General features: G+C 40.8%; 4 protein-coding genes across 6 annotated transcripts; 3 read left to right on the forward strand and 1 right to left on the reverse strand.

Annotated features, from left to right (window-relative positions):
* Positions 1-3,259: 3,259 nt before the first annotated feature.
* On the reverse strand, positions 3,260-5,093 carry LOC124196036 (glutathione S-transferase LANCL1-like). The gene is made up of 5 exons (XM_046590810.1): positions 4,880-5,093; positions 4,458-4,813; positions 4,079-4,385; positions 3,823-4,005; positions 3,260-3,754 (listed from the first exon to the last, which is right to left on the reverse strand). Exons 1-5 carry the CDS (start codon positions 4,964-4,966, stop codon positions 3,404-3,406), a joined length of 1,284 nt encoding a protein of 427 aa, XP_046446766.1. The 5' UTR covers positions 4,967-5,093; the 3' UTR covers positions 3,260-3,403.
* A 15-nt stretch (positions 5,094-5,108) lies between these two features.
* Positions 5,109-6,897, forward strand: LOC124196037 (OTU domain-containing protein 3-like). Its single transcript, XM_046590811.1, has 5 exons — positions 5,109-5,358; positions 5,434-5,582; positions 5,638-5,708; positions 5,774-6,091; positions 6,161-6,897. The coding sequence occupies exons 1-5, from the start codon at positions 5,207-5,209 to the stop codon at positions 6,491-6,493; spliced, it is 1,023 nt and encodes a 340-aa protein (XP_046446767.1). The 5' UTR covers positions 5,109-5,206; the 3' UTR covers positions 6,494-6,897.
* A 414-nt stretch (positions 6,898-7,311) lies between these two features.
* On the forward strand, positions 7,312-11,623 carry LOC124196034 (OTU domain-containing protein 7B-like). The gene is made up of 8 exons (XM_046590805.1): positions 7,312-7,713; positions 7,833-7,974; positions 8,042-8,224; positions 8,297-8,467; positions 8,532-8,659; positions 8,724-8,975; positions 9,110-9,305; positions 9,379-11,623. The coding sequence occupies exons 2-8, from the start codon at positions 7,836-7,838 to the stop codon at positions 10,914-10,916; spliced, it is 2,607 nt and encodes an 868-aa protein (XP_046446761.1). The 5' UTR covers positions 7,312-7,713; positions 7,833-7,835; the 3' UTR covers positions 10,917-11,623.
* Positions 11,624-12,158: 535 nt separating this feature from the next.
* Positions 12,159-14,398, forward strand: LOC124196035 (histidine--tRNA ligase, cytoplasmic-like). Of its 3 annotated transcripts, XM_046590807.1 has the most exons (7): positions 12,170-12,239; positions 12,328-12,413; positions 12,522-13,088; positions 13,157-13,363; positions 13,430-13,724; positions 13,789-14,054; positions 14,120-14,398. In XM_046590807.1, exons 3-7 carry the CDS (start codon positions 12,585-12,587, stop codon positions 14,330-14,332), a joined length of 1,485 nt encoding a protein of 494 aa, XP_046446763.1. In that variant the 5' UTR covers positions 12,170-12,239; positions 12,328-12,413; positions 12,522-12,584; the 3' UTR covers positions 14,333-14,398. The 3 variants fall into 3 exon arrangements, with proteins under 3 accessions (XP_046446762.1, XP_046446763.1, XP_046446765.1); XM_046590806.1 differs by having other exon boundaries at positions 12,159-12,413; positions 12,648-13,088; XM_046590809.1 differs by lacking the exon at positions 12,170-12,239 and having other exon boundaries at positions 12,278-12,413.
* The last annotated feature ends 375 nt before the right edge of the window (positions 14,399-14,773 follow it).

Raw genomic sequence — 14,773 nt, forward strand, 5'->3', positions numbered from 1 at the left:
CCCTACTACTACAGATTTTTTCCCCGCATTTATATATCAATAAATAGCTACAACATGTAACTATTTATCTTTGGGGTTTTTTTTTCTTATCTTATCTTATCTCCTAGCTTATACCAGAGAGAGAGATAGAAAAAAAAATAATAATTTGTAATTTTCCTGGGTCTATTGGCTATTCTATTTCCAGCACCCGGCCAATCCCGCTGATTGGCTCCATCCAGCTCTTCCGATTCACATGGCTCATCTCTAGCTAGCTCCTAAATATTAAAAGATTGCGCTTATATATTGCATATGATACACACACACACGGGCTATTAGATGGAAGCTCGTCGTAGTACGTGCAGTAAATATTGGACTAGTAGTGCACATAGAAATAAATGTGTCAATCTATAATATACTCTATAGACGAAAAATGATGCCGAGCCCAAAAGCAATATATATAAATGCTGGCGGCGGCGGCCGAGAGAATAGTCGTTTAATTAGCTGCGACAAGAGTTGAAGAATGACTTGGGGTTCTCTCTCTCTATATAGTAGTATCTATATTATATAAGATGTATCTAGTAGAGTTGTTTTGTTTGGTGAAGATGATGAAAACTTTTTTTGATTATCGTCGCGTCTCTCTCGTCCTCCGACGGAATGAAAATGTTTTTTCCCTGAAAAACATGATTATACAATGTCGTTTATTTATTCCAAAAGAAGAATAAAAAAACGGCCGTCTAGCTCCTGGATATTTTTGTTTGCTCGCGTTTGTTCATCATTTCGTTTTCTATAACTTGGAAAAAACTAATGTGGCCCAGCATGATTGCTCTTTTCACAAACAAAGTTTCGAAATGATATGATGTCGACAATCTTTTCTTATATTAGACATTTTGAGATGCTGGGTTAATTGGAAACTGCCGCCGCCGCCGTGTCCTATTCCCCCGAAAATAACAGCCTAGTAGTATATTTCTTTCAAGTTAAGTAGCTAGTATATAGAGGCAACAAGAGGAGGAAAAGGTCGGATAATAACAAATAGGACATCAGTGACGTATTGGCAAATGAGGCCGTCTGTACTATAAAGTCTGGGAAATATAGTGGCGCGGAGAGAGGCGTGCCTCTTTTTTTCTTCCCGGGATCACGTCGTTATTAGTTCTCTATAATTATTCATAAAGGCGTAGATGAGGCACCGCCCCTTCCCCCCCCCCCCCCCCTCCGCAACAGCCGGGCTAATGGGACACACACACAGCACTAAGTATACAGCGGCAGAAACTTGGCTGGCGTCATATTAAAGTCTTGAAATGCTCGGAAAATGTGACTAGCAGCTCAGTAATTAAAATGAATATTATGATCAGGCCCGCTCGTCTCTTCCATATGTCAAAGAATAATTAAGTGCTTGACAGTTTGCACAAATCTGTGTGTGTGTGTGTCCGTGTAAATGTGTGTATGGTGAACTGAAAACAGCTAAAAAGACTGCAGCAAGCGAGATGTTTGGGCATCAATTGATGCACTTATGTTGATCCATGTATGTATACATCCACTACTATAGTAGCAATTAATATGATCTCCGGGCTGCCATGTAAATGTCACTGGCATAATGCAATTTCGCGACGCTTAATCGGGCCCCGTGACGCAAATGTGTGCACACACACACACACATCTCTCCGAGGGAAACTCTCTGGTTCTTAGCTAGATAACCGAATGATCTAATATGCGCTGGCGCATGAAATATTATTATTGTACAGCGGTGCTGGTACTATACTACTTGTCCTACTATTCCCATGTAGTAGACAGTCGGATATTTATGTGATATGCAAGGAAAGCCGTTGCCAACACACAAAATCCAATGACGAGGGGTTTATTCTTCGGCGATTTCTTTAATCCCGACCATGTCTGCTGCTAAGTCATAACATTATAGTTGCCCGCTAGATTATGTCGGCCCAACTTTGGGTGTGTGTGTGTGTACACGCCCAACTGTTGGCGCTCTATAAATATCGAAGAGGGAGCAAACATGGTATATAAGTACCTGCTCTATATTTAAGGATATTTGAGATGATAATACAACGGCCAATTGGTCAATTTCCCATCAAAAGGTAAATCGAGCTATGCGTTGACGTAATCGCGGGGAGATAAATCGGGATCGTCGATTCACCGGAAATCGGGATTAATTATAAGTACAACGTCAACTCGTTCATTATGATCAACGTCAAACAACTTATTCCAATGACGAAGAATGACACACACGTATAGAGAACTTTCCCTAGTGATATTGACAATGATGTTTTCAATCAATGTCTTCATTCCTTTATTATGTCATCTCGATATTGCAACATCTACCGGTACAGAACGTCTGATGAACTCGATTGCTACGACGGTGATATTAAAAACATCACGACAAGCAACGAAAAGTTTCCGTATCGTTGTGAAAAAACCCTCGTACAGCCATGGCAACTTCGGTACAAATTAAATTCCGGATTGTTATAGATACTATACTGCACACACACACATGTGTGTGTAATCCTACCCTCCCTCCCATTTTCATGGATATTTATTGTTCGTAGCGGAGACCGTTGCAACGCAATCCGATAAGCTCCAAAGTTTTTGCAGTCTGTGTCTGTGATGCAGATGGTGGTTATTTCTCAAAGAGGATTCAAGTTGTATAAAAGCGGACATTATACGCGGACTTATCCACCTCTAGTCGATCCCTCAGGAGATTCAACTTGGATGCGTCTGTGCTGCTGCTGCAGCTAAGCTCTTTCTTTTTCAAATCGTTGAAAGCATTTTGCGAGAAAGTGAAGAGGAAAAAGTTGGAGAAAGAAGCACCTGAACCAAGTTTATTCGCATCTTTTTTGATTCTACGATTCCCAGACACTTTGGAACCAGACGGAAAAGTATCGATTGCTTCAGCTTTTTTATTTTTTTAAGTGAATAGTTTGATGGGAAGAGAGAGAGAGAGAAATAAAAAATACTCGTTACGAATGACTAAATATCACGCAAATAGCGATAAAAGTTACGAGTTTCTCTCTCGGACACTGGATGGAATAATAATGACCTTTTCCTGTTAATAGTTAAAACTTATAATCTCACGAGATAGTGATGCCAGCGGACTTTCCCCTTTCGACTTTTGTCCGCGTAACTTGGTAGTAAAACTACCAACTCAATATCAACAATTATAACCCAAAATAGTCTAATGGAATAGTAAATAAAGGAGTTGCTTCTGGTTGCTTCCAAATGGATTTAGGGCATCTAATTAACACGGAAACATATATTAAACAAGCTCAACATGTCTGATGTTTAAGTATTTAATACCAACCGGATTCTTCGAGGTTACAAAACAATTTGCATAATAACAAACAAAAGATTTCAATATTCAACCGAAAAAAACAAAACAAAATAAAGTAACAACAGCCACGTTCTATAATTGGATCGATTATGCTTTGTCAAATGAGCTGACTTGGTATCCAGGGAAGCTGCAATCGGATTTCTCGGGATCCAACAAGTTCAGCAAGAAGAAGATTACTCCGGCCATACCTTCGAACATGGACAACGGTCGATCTGGAGTGCGGAATTCGTGCGGACGATCGTCCATGACGATCTCGGCGAGCTTACATGCACGCTGCAAGTAGACGAGATCGTTCGTGTGCTTGTAGAGATGAAGAATGGCCAGCGCATTCCCGGAGATGCCATGGCAAATGCTGAACCCTTTGGTCAAGATTCCGCGCTCCCAAGTCACATCGGCGCATTGTTTGGCTACTTTCAAGTAAACATACGAATGGAATACCTTTGGAAATTCAATTAGCAACGATTGCTCCGTTCATTTGCGACAAAACAACAGAAACTTTGAAATACCTTTGCGGCAACTACGAAACAGTGGATGAAACCTGGGGCACCGTGACACCACTGGACCAGACGATCACGATCACTACCCATAGACGACGGGATGTTCCCGCTGGGGAAACGAGCGTCAAGAAGGAAATCAAGGCAAGGGCGGATGTAGTTTTCCAAAACACCAGGTTCCAAATAATCCTTTACCTAGAATGTTAAAATTTAAAAGAAATTTGTCCATTTTTAACCCAAATTTTCATTCAGTTTGTTCCCAACTGACCTGCATGAGAAGATAAAGTATTCCGGCGAAACCATGCGCTGGTCCCAGATATTTTTGCTCGTGCCATTCGAACATGAGTGGTGGTGTTTTGTGTCCTTTATGCTGCATCTCCTTGGCTAAGCGCTTGCCAGATTCAATAATCGCTTCGGCGATGTGAACAATCAAATCGCCGTCTACTTTTTCCTTACAGTATTGCTTCATGAAGAGCAGTGCATAAAGACAGCCAGCTCGCCCATACAGCAGCTCGTCGGGAAGCCCACTGCTGCTGTTGGTAACAACTTCAAAAGAATGATACAAACTTTGCAACCTGGACAAGGAGGATAAAAATCGTATAATAAGCCAGGGAGTAAAAAAATATAGAATTATAGTTTAGTCATACCTGTGAATGAAATGGTGCTCTTTTTCTGGTTGCTTGAGGAAATGAGCACACACAGCAGATAAGGCGAGGGGGCCTCCAGCTCCAGTTAGGAAAGTGAGGCTTTTCACATTGGGTTTGTGCAGATGCATGGTGCATTTTTCTGCCATGAAAAAAGCTTGTTCCAAGTATTCTGCAGAGTTCAATATCTTTCCAGCTTCAAAATACAAGAGGGCATATCCTGAAGTTCCAGTGTAAATCGAAGAATCATCCCAGTTGGTGCTTCCAGTGTAATCGATCTCTGCTTTCACATCTTTTTCCCATTGCAGTAAAAGTTTGTTGGTGACAACTTTCAAATGTTTTGTAAACTCTTCATTTTTCTAAATTGTACAACGAAATATTATGACAACGAATGTAGGCTGATGATTAGCTAGGAAACAACTTACCGGATCAAAATTGAGTTGCTTTCCAGGAACAAAAAAAGGATTGATGAAATGGCGGTCGTCTTTTTTCACCAGCGACCAGGTATTCATTTTACGTTCTTTCACGTTCGGCAGTCAAGCGTAAAATGAACGTTGGAAAACGAAAATGAATTAACATTAACGATTTCTTGACGTTTTGACGTTTTCTGATGTTTTGAACTTGGCGACGTTTTCGAATCGTCTGCTTCAGAAAGAATTCTTATCGAAAATTGGCAACCCCGTAGAAAAAAAAAACAACAATTTTGACGTGATACCAGCAAAAAGTGACACAATTTGAGAAATTGAGAGAAAATGGCCAGGAAGAAGGAAGATAATGGAAAGTACAAGAGAATAACGAACAAATCAAAGAAATCATCTCGTGATAGTAAGGATGTAGACGCCGATGTGATAAAATCTCAACTAATAACCCTAGGTCTGACATTGAGAGAGGTTCCTGGGGATGGGTAGGTTGTGTTGCATAATATTTTAAGTTATCTCTTTACCCTGTGTTAAATCTAACGATTGTTTTTTTTTATTAGGAACTGTTTGTTTCGTGCGTTAGGTGACCAACTAGATGGTCATATGGGCAATCATTACAGACATAGACAAGACACAACAACCTACATGCTAGAACACAGAGATGATTTCCAACCTTTCGTGGAAGATGATCTTCCTTTTGAGAAGCACAGTATGAATACATTTTGTTTTAATTATCAGCCACTTACAATCAATTATTTATTCAGTCAGTGAACTGAGTCAGCCAGGTACATATGCTGGAAATGATGCAATTGTGGCATTCGCTAGACTCCATCAGGTAAAAAAAATCCAATGGCATTTAATCTACTGGTTTTTTTTAATCATTAAAATGTATGTTCACAGGTCACCATTGTCATTCATCAACCAAATGCACCACTTTGGCAAATCCGTGGCTGGGAAAGTAGTGGAGCTCAAACAGAGAAGAATAAAAAGGGAAAGAATTACAACAATATTCCCATATCTCGTCAACTGCATATTGCATACCATGGTGGAGACCACTACGATAGCGTCAGACGATTGGGAGATACCAGCCATGTCCCCGCGAATATTCAAATCGACGTCGAGAGTGAAGGAAATGAGGTAACAACTCAGAGCCAAAACACAGCTGACCAAGATTATGATTCCTGCGACCTTCACGAAATCAACCGTGTCGATGATTCAGTGAGTGTTTTTATTAAAACGTTAAATAGTGAAATCTCAGTGCGAGTATTGTTCAATTTTGAAAACCAGGAAGCCAACGAAATTGAGCGCGAAGCTATTCTACGTACAGGATGTCAGGATCTCGCCATCGTTCGACAACTCCTTTACAATAATTGTGGAAACCTTGAAGCTGCCGTTGAAGATCTCTTGGCATTGTCTTTAACTTCCGTTGACAACGAGGAACCTAAAATGGATCCATCTGGGGGACGTTCTAAATCGACCTTCAGCCGAAAACAGTTGGAACGAATTCGTAAACAAGAGAGAAAGCGAGCCGGCGAGGCCAGAAGAAAACCTTGTAATACTACTAGAGAATCCCCAGAAGAAGCCGTCATAATTGGAAAAGTTCAGTGCCTAAACATATAAATAATTTTTGAATTTGCTAAACGTTAGTTCATTAACATCCAAGCTACAGCCACCGAATATGTGCAGCTGTTTGAATTATTTACTCATTGTGCTTAGTATTATTTATGAGATGAGTACGGTGTATGCTATCACTATTTACTGGAGGAATTGTGTGCTAGCTCTCACACAATATTTTCATAGACTACTCTTCACTGTGGTGAGTTCGATAGCTATGCTAGTTGTCGTTGCCAGCCAAACAGCTACTATGTTGTAAATTTAAAAATTAGAGCATATCGCTTCCCTGCTATTTGTCAAAATGAAAATTTATAAAATCATTTGTGTTTGATAAATTTAATAATTTATATATCTTTTAATCTCTTAATTATTAGTTGGTTCAGAAATAAAGTATTGGTGGAAAGGTCAAATGCTTCTGCTCACGTGTCACGTCTACTGAAAACTATATTATAAACAAATCTTTTGTCCGTGTAGTTTAATCAGAATTTTTATTCAGTGCCAGGGACCTGGGGTTAAAGTACAAATTGCTGAAATTAATCCGCAGGAAAGTCCGCCCGTCAGCTTATTATTAGTGCGGACTAGTAATAAATGTGACATAGCGTTGGGTACATTTGTGGTTTCGGCCTACAGGAGATTATGAATTTATTCTTTTTAGTCATCACATGATATAATAAGGTTACAGGGAACGGGCGAAGTCTGTAATAATGAGAAGTTTCCCAGTCCCGCCCTTTTAGAAAATGACCGAAATTACTTTCACTCTTTATTTACAGAGACATCTAGCGAAAAGGATTGAAACAACTCGTTTCAGGCTCCAGCTGCGCCGTCAAAATAGTAGCAGTCTACTCTACACTGTTACGACTACATAACACTGCAAATATGGAGCTTACGCTTGTTTGACTTTAGTGAAAGTGAAAATTAGGTCAGATGCTATACAGTTGAAGGACTAGTCACACGGACAAAAAAAACTAGCTCCATTAGTGTACAGTTATATACCTGAGAAATGTACGGTTATTTAGATACTTCGTCAGCTAGTGTGAGGTAGTTTTCCTTATGTATTCCTAATGTATACACTGGCGAACGACAGAGCAGGAAACATTTCGGGAACAAAGTAAACCCCAGGTGTTTGTGACGTGATACTCCTATCAGCTTTGACAAGTGGCCTGAAATAATCACGAACGTCGGACAGGAAATGCATTGATACCAAAAAGACTACAAAGGAAATTGTGGTAAGACATGTTCTAAATCCTTGCAGCCATTTACTTTAGAAATCACCTTTAATATTGGTTTTTAAAATATATTTCTTCATTTAATATCAGTATTTCCACTTGCTTTGTTTACATCTCAGGTGATGCCTGTAAATCCAGTGGTAGCCCCTCTATCCCTTGGAAATGGAGTGCAAGTATCTTCAGCAAACCTCCCTACCAATGTTGCAACTAATAAACCCACTTTAACCAAAATCTCAGCAGTTGATGTTTGTGATGAAGAAGGTGATTTTAACTTTAATTGTCTATTAATATTTTCAATGATTTCATGTTCGCTTTTTATTTCTTCCAGCCAAAAAGCTGTCTCGTGGGATATCACGTACAGCAGAAAATGCTTGTGTAATCTCTCAAATTCGAAATGAACTGTGTGTTTCACTCTCTGAAGTTGAGGAACCTAGTTCTTTAAACAGTCAATTCAATGCCTTAGAGACAAATGACTGCACCTTTACTCTTCCTGATCTGTCAACCCAATCTGGTGAGTGATAATACTCAATTAATGGTTATATATTTTTATTATGGTTTAAACAACATAATTTTTTTTCCATAGATGAGTTCCGTGCGTTTCTTGAAAATGAGTTGATTGACACCTCTATGGCTGTGTCGTTGCAAGAGGCTGTCCGTTTAAACTGGTGGACATGTTTAGGTGAAGGATGCGAGAAACTATGGCCGCTGTCGACAACAGGGGACGGCAATTGCCTTCTCCATGCTGCGTCTCTAGGTATTTTTCATTGTTTTTCCGTGTGATAGAATAATTTGATTTGAAATGTTACTTATAATCACAGGAATGTGGGGATTTCACGATCGACTTCTTATACTGAGGAAAGCACTGCACAACTTTCTGACCATGGGGACATTTCGTCATGCCTTGTGGAGGAGGTGGAGGTGGCAAAACGCTCGATCCAACCTCCAAGTAATAATGTTTTGATCCCAATGTTTTATGGTGCCGTAAAATGATTCGATTGAAACTATTGCAGGCGGGATTGGACTTGCGTCTAAATGAGGAAGAATGGCGACGAGAATGGGAAAACATTCTGAAGCTAGCTAGTTCTCAGCCGAGAACATCTGGTTCATCTACACCAAGTGCATGCGAAACGGAAACCGATGGTCGCGGAGAATCCTTTAACACCTCGAGTAAAACTTACGAATCCCTGGAAGAGATACATGTGTTAGCATTAGCCCATGTTCTCAAGCGGCCTATTTTTGTCATCGCGGACACTGTTTTAAAAGTAGGCGATAAACAGGCTCACATGATTCATGTCACGCCTATCACTCACGAAGGATCTAAGCTGATTACGACTGTCTGGCGGCCTTCTTCTGAGCTTTATTTTAAAACGTTTTTATTGGTCTATATCTCATCCAGGATGTCAATGGAGAGGACCTCGCACCTATCCCATTCGGTGGCATCTACCTTCCGCTGGAGATTGAGCCTAGTGAATGCAGCCGGTCGCCTTTAATTTTAGCCTATGACGCTGCTCATTTTTCAGCTTTAGTTGCCATGGCGCCTCAGAAGAAATTCTCCCCGACCACTTGCGAACAAGTTCATGAGCCACCTGCCGGTATTTTCTTGTTTATTCAGAGCCAGCTTTTGTCACTGTTTGGAAATTGGTTTTTCTTTTTAAACTATTTTAGTTATTCCTCTGGTGGACGTGGATCGTGAATTATTGCCCATCCAGTTTGAGGTGGATCCAGGCGAAGCGTGCGTTTGGAACCGGGATGAATTCAATGAGGCTGTTGTTCAACGGGTTGCCTTCACGCATGAGGATCGTCTTGCGTTGCTGAACCAGTTCCTTGATTTAGTCGACATTCCGTGTCCGGCAGTCATTAAAAATAGCAGCTCTAAAACTTCCAAAGTCAAAAATGATACCAAAGCAAATGGAACTCTCAGTCGTCCGTCACACGACACGGAAGGATGGAGTAGTGATGGCGAATTTAATGGGGCTCGATTTGGTCCATCCGGGCCTAAAGCCCCTGGCAAGCAGCTACACTACAGTGTAGCTAAACAATTTGGCAGTCTAGGGCGTTCCGTCGGTCGCAAGATAAAGAAAAATTTGATTGACAACTTCACCCTGAAGCATCCGCTACCGTCGCCAGCCCGCCTCAATAATGTCCAATGGGAATGTCCGGATTTCATACTGTGTGCCCGTCTGCATACCGAGAAGCACCATCCTTGCCTCGAGCAGATGATTAGCAATTACATGCAATCGGCTCGTCATAGGTTTGAACAGCAGCAGGCCGAACGTCAACGTCAAACGCTTGTCTGGCAGCGCCGGAAGCAGCATACCTTGGCCGAAATGGCCATCCAAGAGGGACCTAGCCCTTGCATTAATCCCAACTGCTCCATGTACGGGACTGCTCTCACCAGCTACATGTGCACGGCCTGCTACGCAAAACAACTCGAGCAGGAAGAAGAAAGGGCCAAGAATCTGAAAGTGGCTGCTACAAAATCAAACAGCTGCGGCAATCAAAACGCTCTGTACGGAATTGGGAAATCCGTGTTCTATGCCCAATCAGACAGCCAATCTTACGCCGATGCCACCAACATTCCGGCGCGCAGACCACCGAATGGACAAAACGGGACGCTGTATCTCTCGAATTCTACTTTTTACGGCGACGGGAATCCGCCCAACTCGGCAACACCTTCTCCTAAAATCGAGGAAAAGGTTGTTTTCGAGAAGATAAGTCCTAATATTTGTGAAAAGTTTAAACAGCCCAGCGTGGTGGAGCCAGTCGGGCAACAAGCAAAAGCGACCACACCAACCATGCCGACGATCATTGCCAAAGTTTACGAGCGCAACGGAACCCATAAACCAACTGAAGAACTGATTGATTTGAGGCTGGATCATCCTGAAGAACAACAAAGGCCAACACATCCGGTCCGCCCGCCCAGACTTTTACAGCAGCCACACAAAGGGGTGGCAGGAAATTCTCCTGTGGACGTCGAGTTACCGCGCTCTTCCCCCGTAGTTGAGAAAGTTGTACCGCAGCCTACGTCTCGACTTTTATCTCATTATGATAGCATCCGCAAACAGTGCAAATCAACCGGATGCACCTCGTACGGCATGGCGAACACCCAGTGGTTTTGCTCAGATTGTTTCTTTATCCGAAAGAAAGCTGCACTGGCTAGGGAGTCCATCCTTGAAGATCTGAAAGCGGCGCAAATGCAATAGTGAAAACGGAAGCAAATAATCTAGACTAATTATCCAAAAATTTCAGCCTGACTTTGTTCATATAATCGACTATTTATGACTACAGGGATACCGTTCCTCCAAAACTATTTCCTTACAAATACCAGTACGTTTTTGAAGAAAAAAAAAATAATTAGTAGCCAACGATTCAACTGATTGCCTTATTTTTCATGGATAGCGTCAAGCTTTTCTCGTTATCTCACGCTTTGAAACGAATTTTAACGTGAAATTGCAATGTCAGTGAATTGCGGTTGTTTGTTTTGTGTGGCTTTACAAGTGGGCGGGTTCTGGTTCCATGCAGTTGTTTAGTCTCAAAAAGATTGGCTGAGTCACTTTTTAGTCGACACGTTCTTTTATTGAGAAATGTAGCTTTCTTCGATTGGATTTGTTCATAGTTGTAATATCGATTTCTTCAAACAAATGTTGTTTGCGTATTATCAAGTCCTTCTCTCTCCGCGTTTAAAAAAATCATTTCCGTCGCGTTTTTATTTCTTTTCGTTCTTTGTAGCATGCAAATCTCTCTAATCCGGGATATGAATGTTTTCTCATTTTTCCACATCACTAAGATGATCTGTCTTGATCAAAGAACGTCATATCTGGCATTTATTATTTCGATGTAGCTTGTTGATGACTATATATATATACGTATATATAAATGAAGTAAAGTAAATACACAACTTGCTCATTCACTAGCGTCTAGATGTGAAAAAAGGTTACGTTGTAGTTGTACTACTAAAGAAGAGCCCAATACAATTAAAAACGAATAAGTTGGTATGATCATCTGGGATATGAAAGGCGTCACGCACATCCTGTATCACGCAGTCGTCGCTGCATAGTACTTAAAAAGTAAACTTTCAGTTACCATGACCCGATTTTGGAAGAGCATGCCAACTATAGGTGGATCGCGCTCACATTAGTATATCTTCTAAAATGTCAGGGGACGTATAAGAAAAATAAGCAAAAATACATAATATAAGCAAAATACAATCAAATATTTACGAATAACGGGGTAGGTACGGTACACTCGCTGTTTTTTTTATAATTCAAACTTGTCTAGACGGATCATTTTTTTTTAAATGCTTGCAGCTTAAAATTCACAGTTGTAAGGTAGGCTAGTAATCCGAAGAGACTCAAGAGAGTACAAATTACGATATGCATATTTACGACGGATTTACCCGGTCGGGATTATTTTGGTTCGTTCGTTCGCAGACAGAAGTTCATTCAAGTTGCATACTTGTCTGATAGGTGGTGGGGTTGTAGCCAGCCAGCTGATGCAATGTGCACATTGTAGTACTTGCATTTGATGTAATTATTCGTGCAATATTCTTTCATCTACTATTCCGGTATTTATTGCAATTAGTAAATAGTAATCTCCACACTTAAATCATGGCAGATGCCGGTAAAAGTATCGCCGACCAGATAAAAGAACAAGGAGAGATCGTTCGAAAACTCAAGGCGGAAAAAGCCGGCATTGACAAGGTATAAATTAAGTTTCCATTGCTGACCAGCACATTGTATAAAAAAGTTATCAAAGGTTTTTTTATTGGTGGAACTTCAATTCTTACAATTCTTCCACACTTTTCAAAGGTGGTTGAATCTGTTGCATAGTTTCCTTTTCTATATTGTCAGTCTGCAAAGTGTTGATTGAAAATGAGACTTATCAATTTGATGCCCGGTGCTTATTATAAACTATTCCGCTGCCTTTCTTCCAAGATCACAGAGGAAGTCTCTAAACTACTGGCACTGAAGGCTCAACAAGGAAGTGACAAGGATGAAAAATCCAGTGGCAAATTCGTCCTCAAAACAGCCAAAGGAACTCGTGATTTCAACCCAAGGCAGATGGTGATCAGGCAGCAAGCTTTTGACAAAATTATTGCATGCTTTAAACGCCATGGTGCTGAGACTTTGGACACACCGGTTTTTGAACTGAAAGAAGTCCTCACTGGAAAATATGGAGAAGATTCCAAACTTATCTACGATCTGGCGGATCAAGGAGGAGAAATCCTTTCACTTCGTTATGACTTGACCGTTCCCTTTGCTCGCTTTTTGGCGATGAACAAGGTTGGATCCATCAAACGGTACCAACTCGGCAAGGTGTACAGAAGAGACAATCCTGCCATGACCAAAGGAAGATTTAGGGAATTTTTCCAATGTGTAAGACTCTTTTAATTAAGCAACTTGTTGCTACTGATATTTTAATTGTACCAATTGTTTCTTTCTAGGATTTTGATATCGCTGGCCCAACTGATCCTATGATTCCCGATGTCGAGTGCGTCAGAGTGGTTACTGAAATTCTCGATTCGTTGGATTTGAGCGAACACATCGTCAAAATTAATCATCGTAAAATTTTAGATGGCCTTTTCGAAGCTTGTGGTGTTCCTGATACTCAATTTCGAGCTATATGTTCCTCAGTTGATAAACTAGATAAGGTACGATATTCTGTTTGATACTAGAATTGCATATAAACAATTAATAAAAACTTTATGCATTTCTAGTCGCCTTGGGAAGAGGTGCGTAAGGAGATGACCGATGAGAAAGGTCTAGCACCTGAAAAAGCTGATCAAATTGGACAATACGTTCTTCGTTCTGGCCAAGATGACTTGGTAGAGCAACTGTTAGCCGACCCCAAATTGAGTTTATCCAAGTCGGCGATTGAGGGCCTTGAGGCTTTGAAATTGTTCTTCAGATACGCAGAACTCTACGGAGTTAAGAAGCGTGTCAAGTTTGACATGAGTTTGGCCCGAGGATTAGACTACTACACCGGGATAATCTACGAGGCTGTGTTAACAAGTATTTTGTATATATTTTTTGTACATTAAAAGACAATCCTATTTAATATCCATTATTTTGTTAGACCAAAACCCTGAAGAAGGAGTCGGTTCGATTGCAGGTGGCGGTCGTTACGATAATTTGGTTGCACTATTCGATCCTAAAGCAAAGGCCGTCCCGTGTGTCGGTGTTTCGATCGGCATTGAGCGGATTTTGGCGATTTTGGAGAACCGAGAGGCCAATCTTAAATTGCGAACCGTCGAAACCCAAGTTTACGTTGCAGCTGCGCAAAAGAATCTCTTGGAGGAAAGGATGAAAATTTGTGCTGAGCTCTGGGACAAGGAAATAAAGGTTAAACGACGTGCTAATTAACACCTAAAGAACATTTACTAATGCAATTTTATGTATCGTTGCAGACGGAAATGTCCTATAAAGCTAATCCAAAGTTGCTGGGGCAATTGCAGACTTGCGAGGAGCAGGGTATTCCCTGGGCAATTATTATTGGTCAATCGGAATTGGAAAAAGGAGTGGTCAAACTGCGTCACGTCCCGTCTCGTCAGGAAGAGGAAATTGAACGTTCGAAATTGGCGGACGTGTTGAAGCAAAAATTGAACGCTTCCATTGTTTGAAGATCACCTTTTTTTGCCAGTGCAAAAGATTCTATCTTGAAATAAAGATATTTGGATCTACTGAAATCCATCGTTTTATTTGCTGATCCGATGAAACGATTGACAACCAATTACTTTAATTTACTCTGCTTATTATATATAAATGGGTACATTTGTTTAATTAAGTGACGAGTCTTACTTTGAACACCTGATCAATCAACTATCACTAATGCCTGACGTAACTTAGTAAAGTGACATCATTAAAATTGTATTCCATCCTCAGCAGACTGTGGGGCGTTACTGACGGGAAGGGGGGGGGGGGGTTATAGAGACAGGAGTGACGAGGGCTTTCCTGTTTCCGGATTTCCATGAAACCTCATAAACGATGCTTGTATGTTGCAGGTGAAAACACATCTGCTCCGTATCTCAAGGGACAGTTGCTATAGCGTAGAACAAAGAAGA

Source organism: Daphnia pulex, chromosome 6 (genome assembly GCF_021134715.1).
Source record: "Daphnia pulex isolate KAP4 chromosome 6, ASM2113471v1".
Lineage (NCBI taxonomy): Eukaryota > Metazoa > Arthropoda > Branchiopoda > Diplostraca > Daphniidae > Daphnia > Daphnia pulex.

Coding starts and splice junctions, on each gene's coding strand:
- LOC124196036 (XM_046590810.1), bottom strand. CDS start 4,966: ATGAATACCTGGTCGCTGGTGAAAAAAGACGACCGCCATTTCATCAAT. Junction 4,814..4,879: donor AGCAACTCAATTTTGATCCG/GTAAGTTGTTTC, acceptor TGTACAATTTAG/AAAAATGAAGAGTTTACAAA. Junction 3,755..3,822: donor GTTTCGTAGTTGCCGCAAAG/GTATTTCAAAGT, acceptor GAATTTCCAAAG/GTATTCCATTCGTATGTTTA.
- LOC124196034 (XM_046590805.1), top strand. CDS start 7,836: ATGCCTGTAAATCCAGTGGTAGCCCCTCTATCCCTTGGAAATGGAGTG. Junction 8,468..8,531: donor TCTCCATGCTGCGTCTCTAG/GTATTTTTCATT, acceptor TTATAATCACAG/GAATGTGGGGATTTCACGAT. Junction 8,976..9,109: donor TCGCGGACACTGTTTTAAAA/GTAGGCGATAAA, acceptor TATCTCATCCAG/GATGTCAATGGAGAGGACCT.
- LOC124196035 (XM_046590806.1), top strand. CDS start 12,321: ATGGCAGATGCCGGTAAAAGTATCGCCGACCAGATAAAAGAACAAGGA. Junction 13,364..13,429: donor CAGTTGATAAACTAGATAAG/GTACGATATTCT, acceptor ATGCATTTCTAG/TCGCCTTGGGAAGAGGTGCG. Junction 13,725..13,788: donor CTACGAGGCTGTGTTAACAA/GTATTTTGTATA, acceptor TTATTTTGTTAG/ACCAAAACCCTGAAGAAGGA.
- LOC124196037 (XM_046590811.1), top strand. CDS start 5,207: ATGGCCAGGAAGAAGGAAGATAATGGAAAGTACAAGAGAATAACGAAC. Junction 5,709..5,773: donor CATTCGCTAGACTCCATCAG/GTAAAAAAAATC, acceptor GTATGTTCACAG/GTCACCATTGTCATTCATCA. Junction 6,092..6,160: donor TCAACCGTGTCGATGATTCA/GTGAGTGTTTTT, acceptor TTTGAAAACCAG/GAAGCCAACGAAATTGAGCG.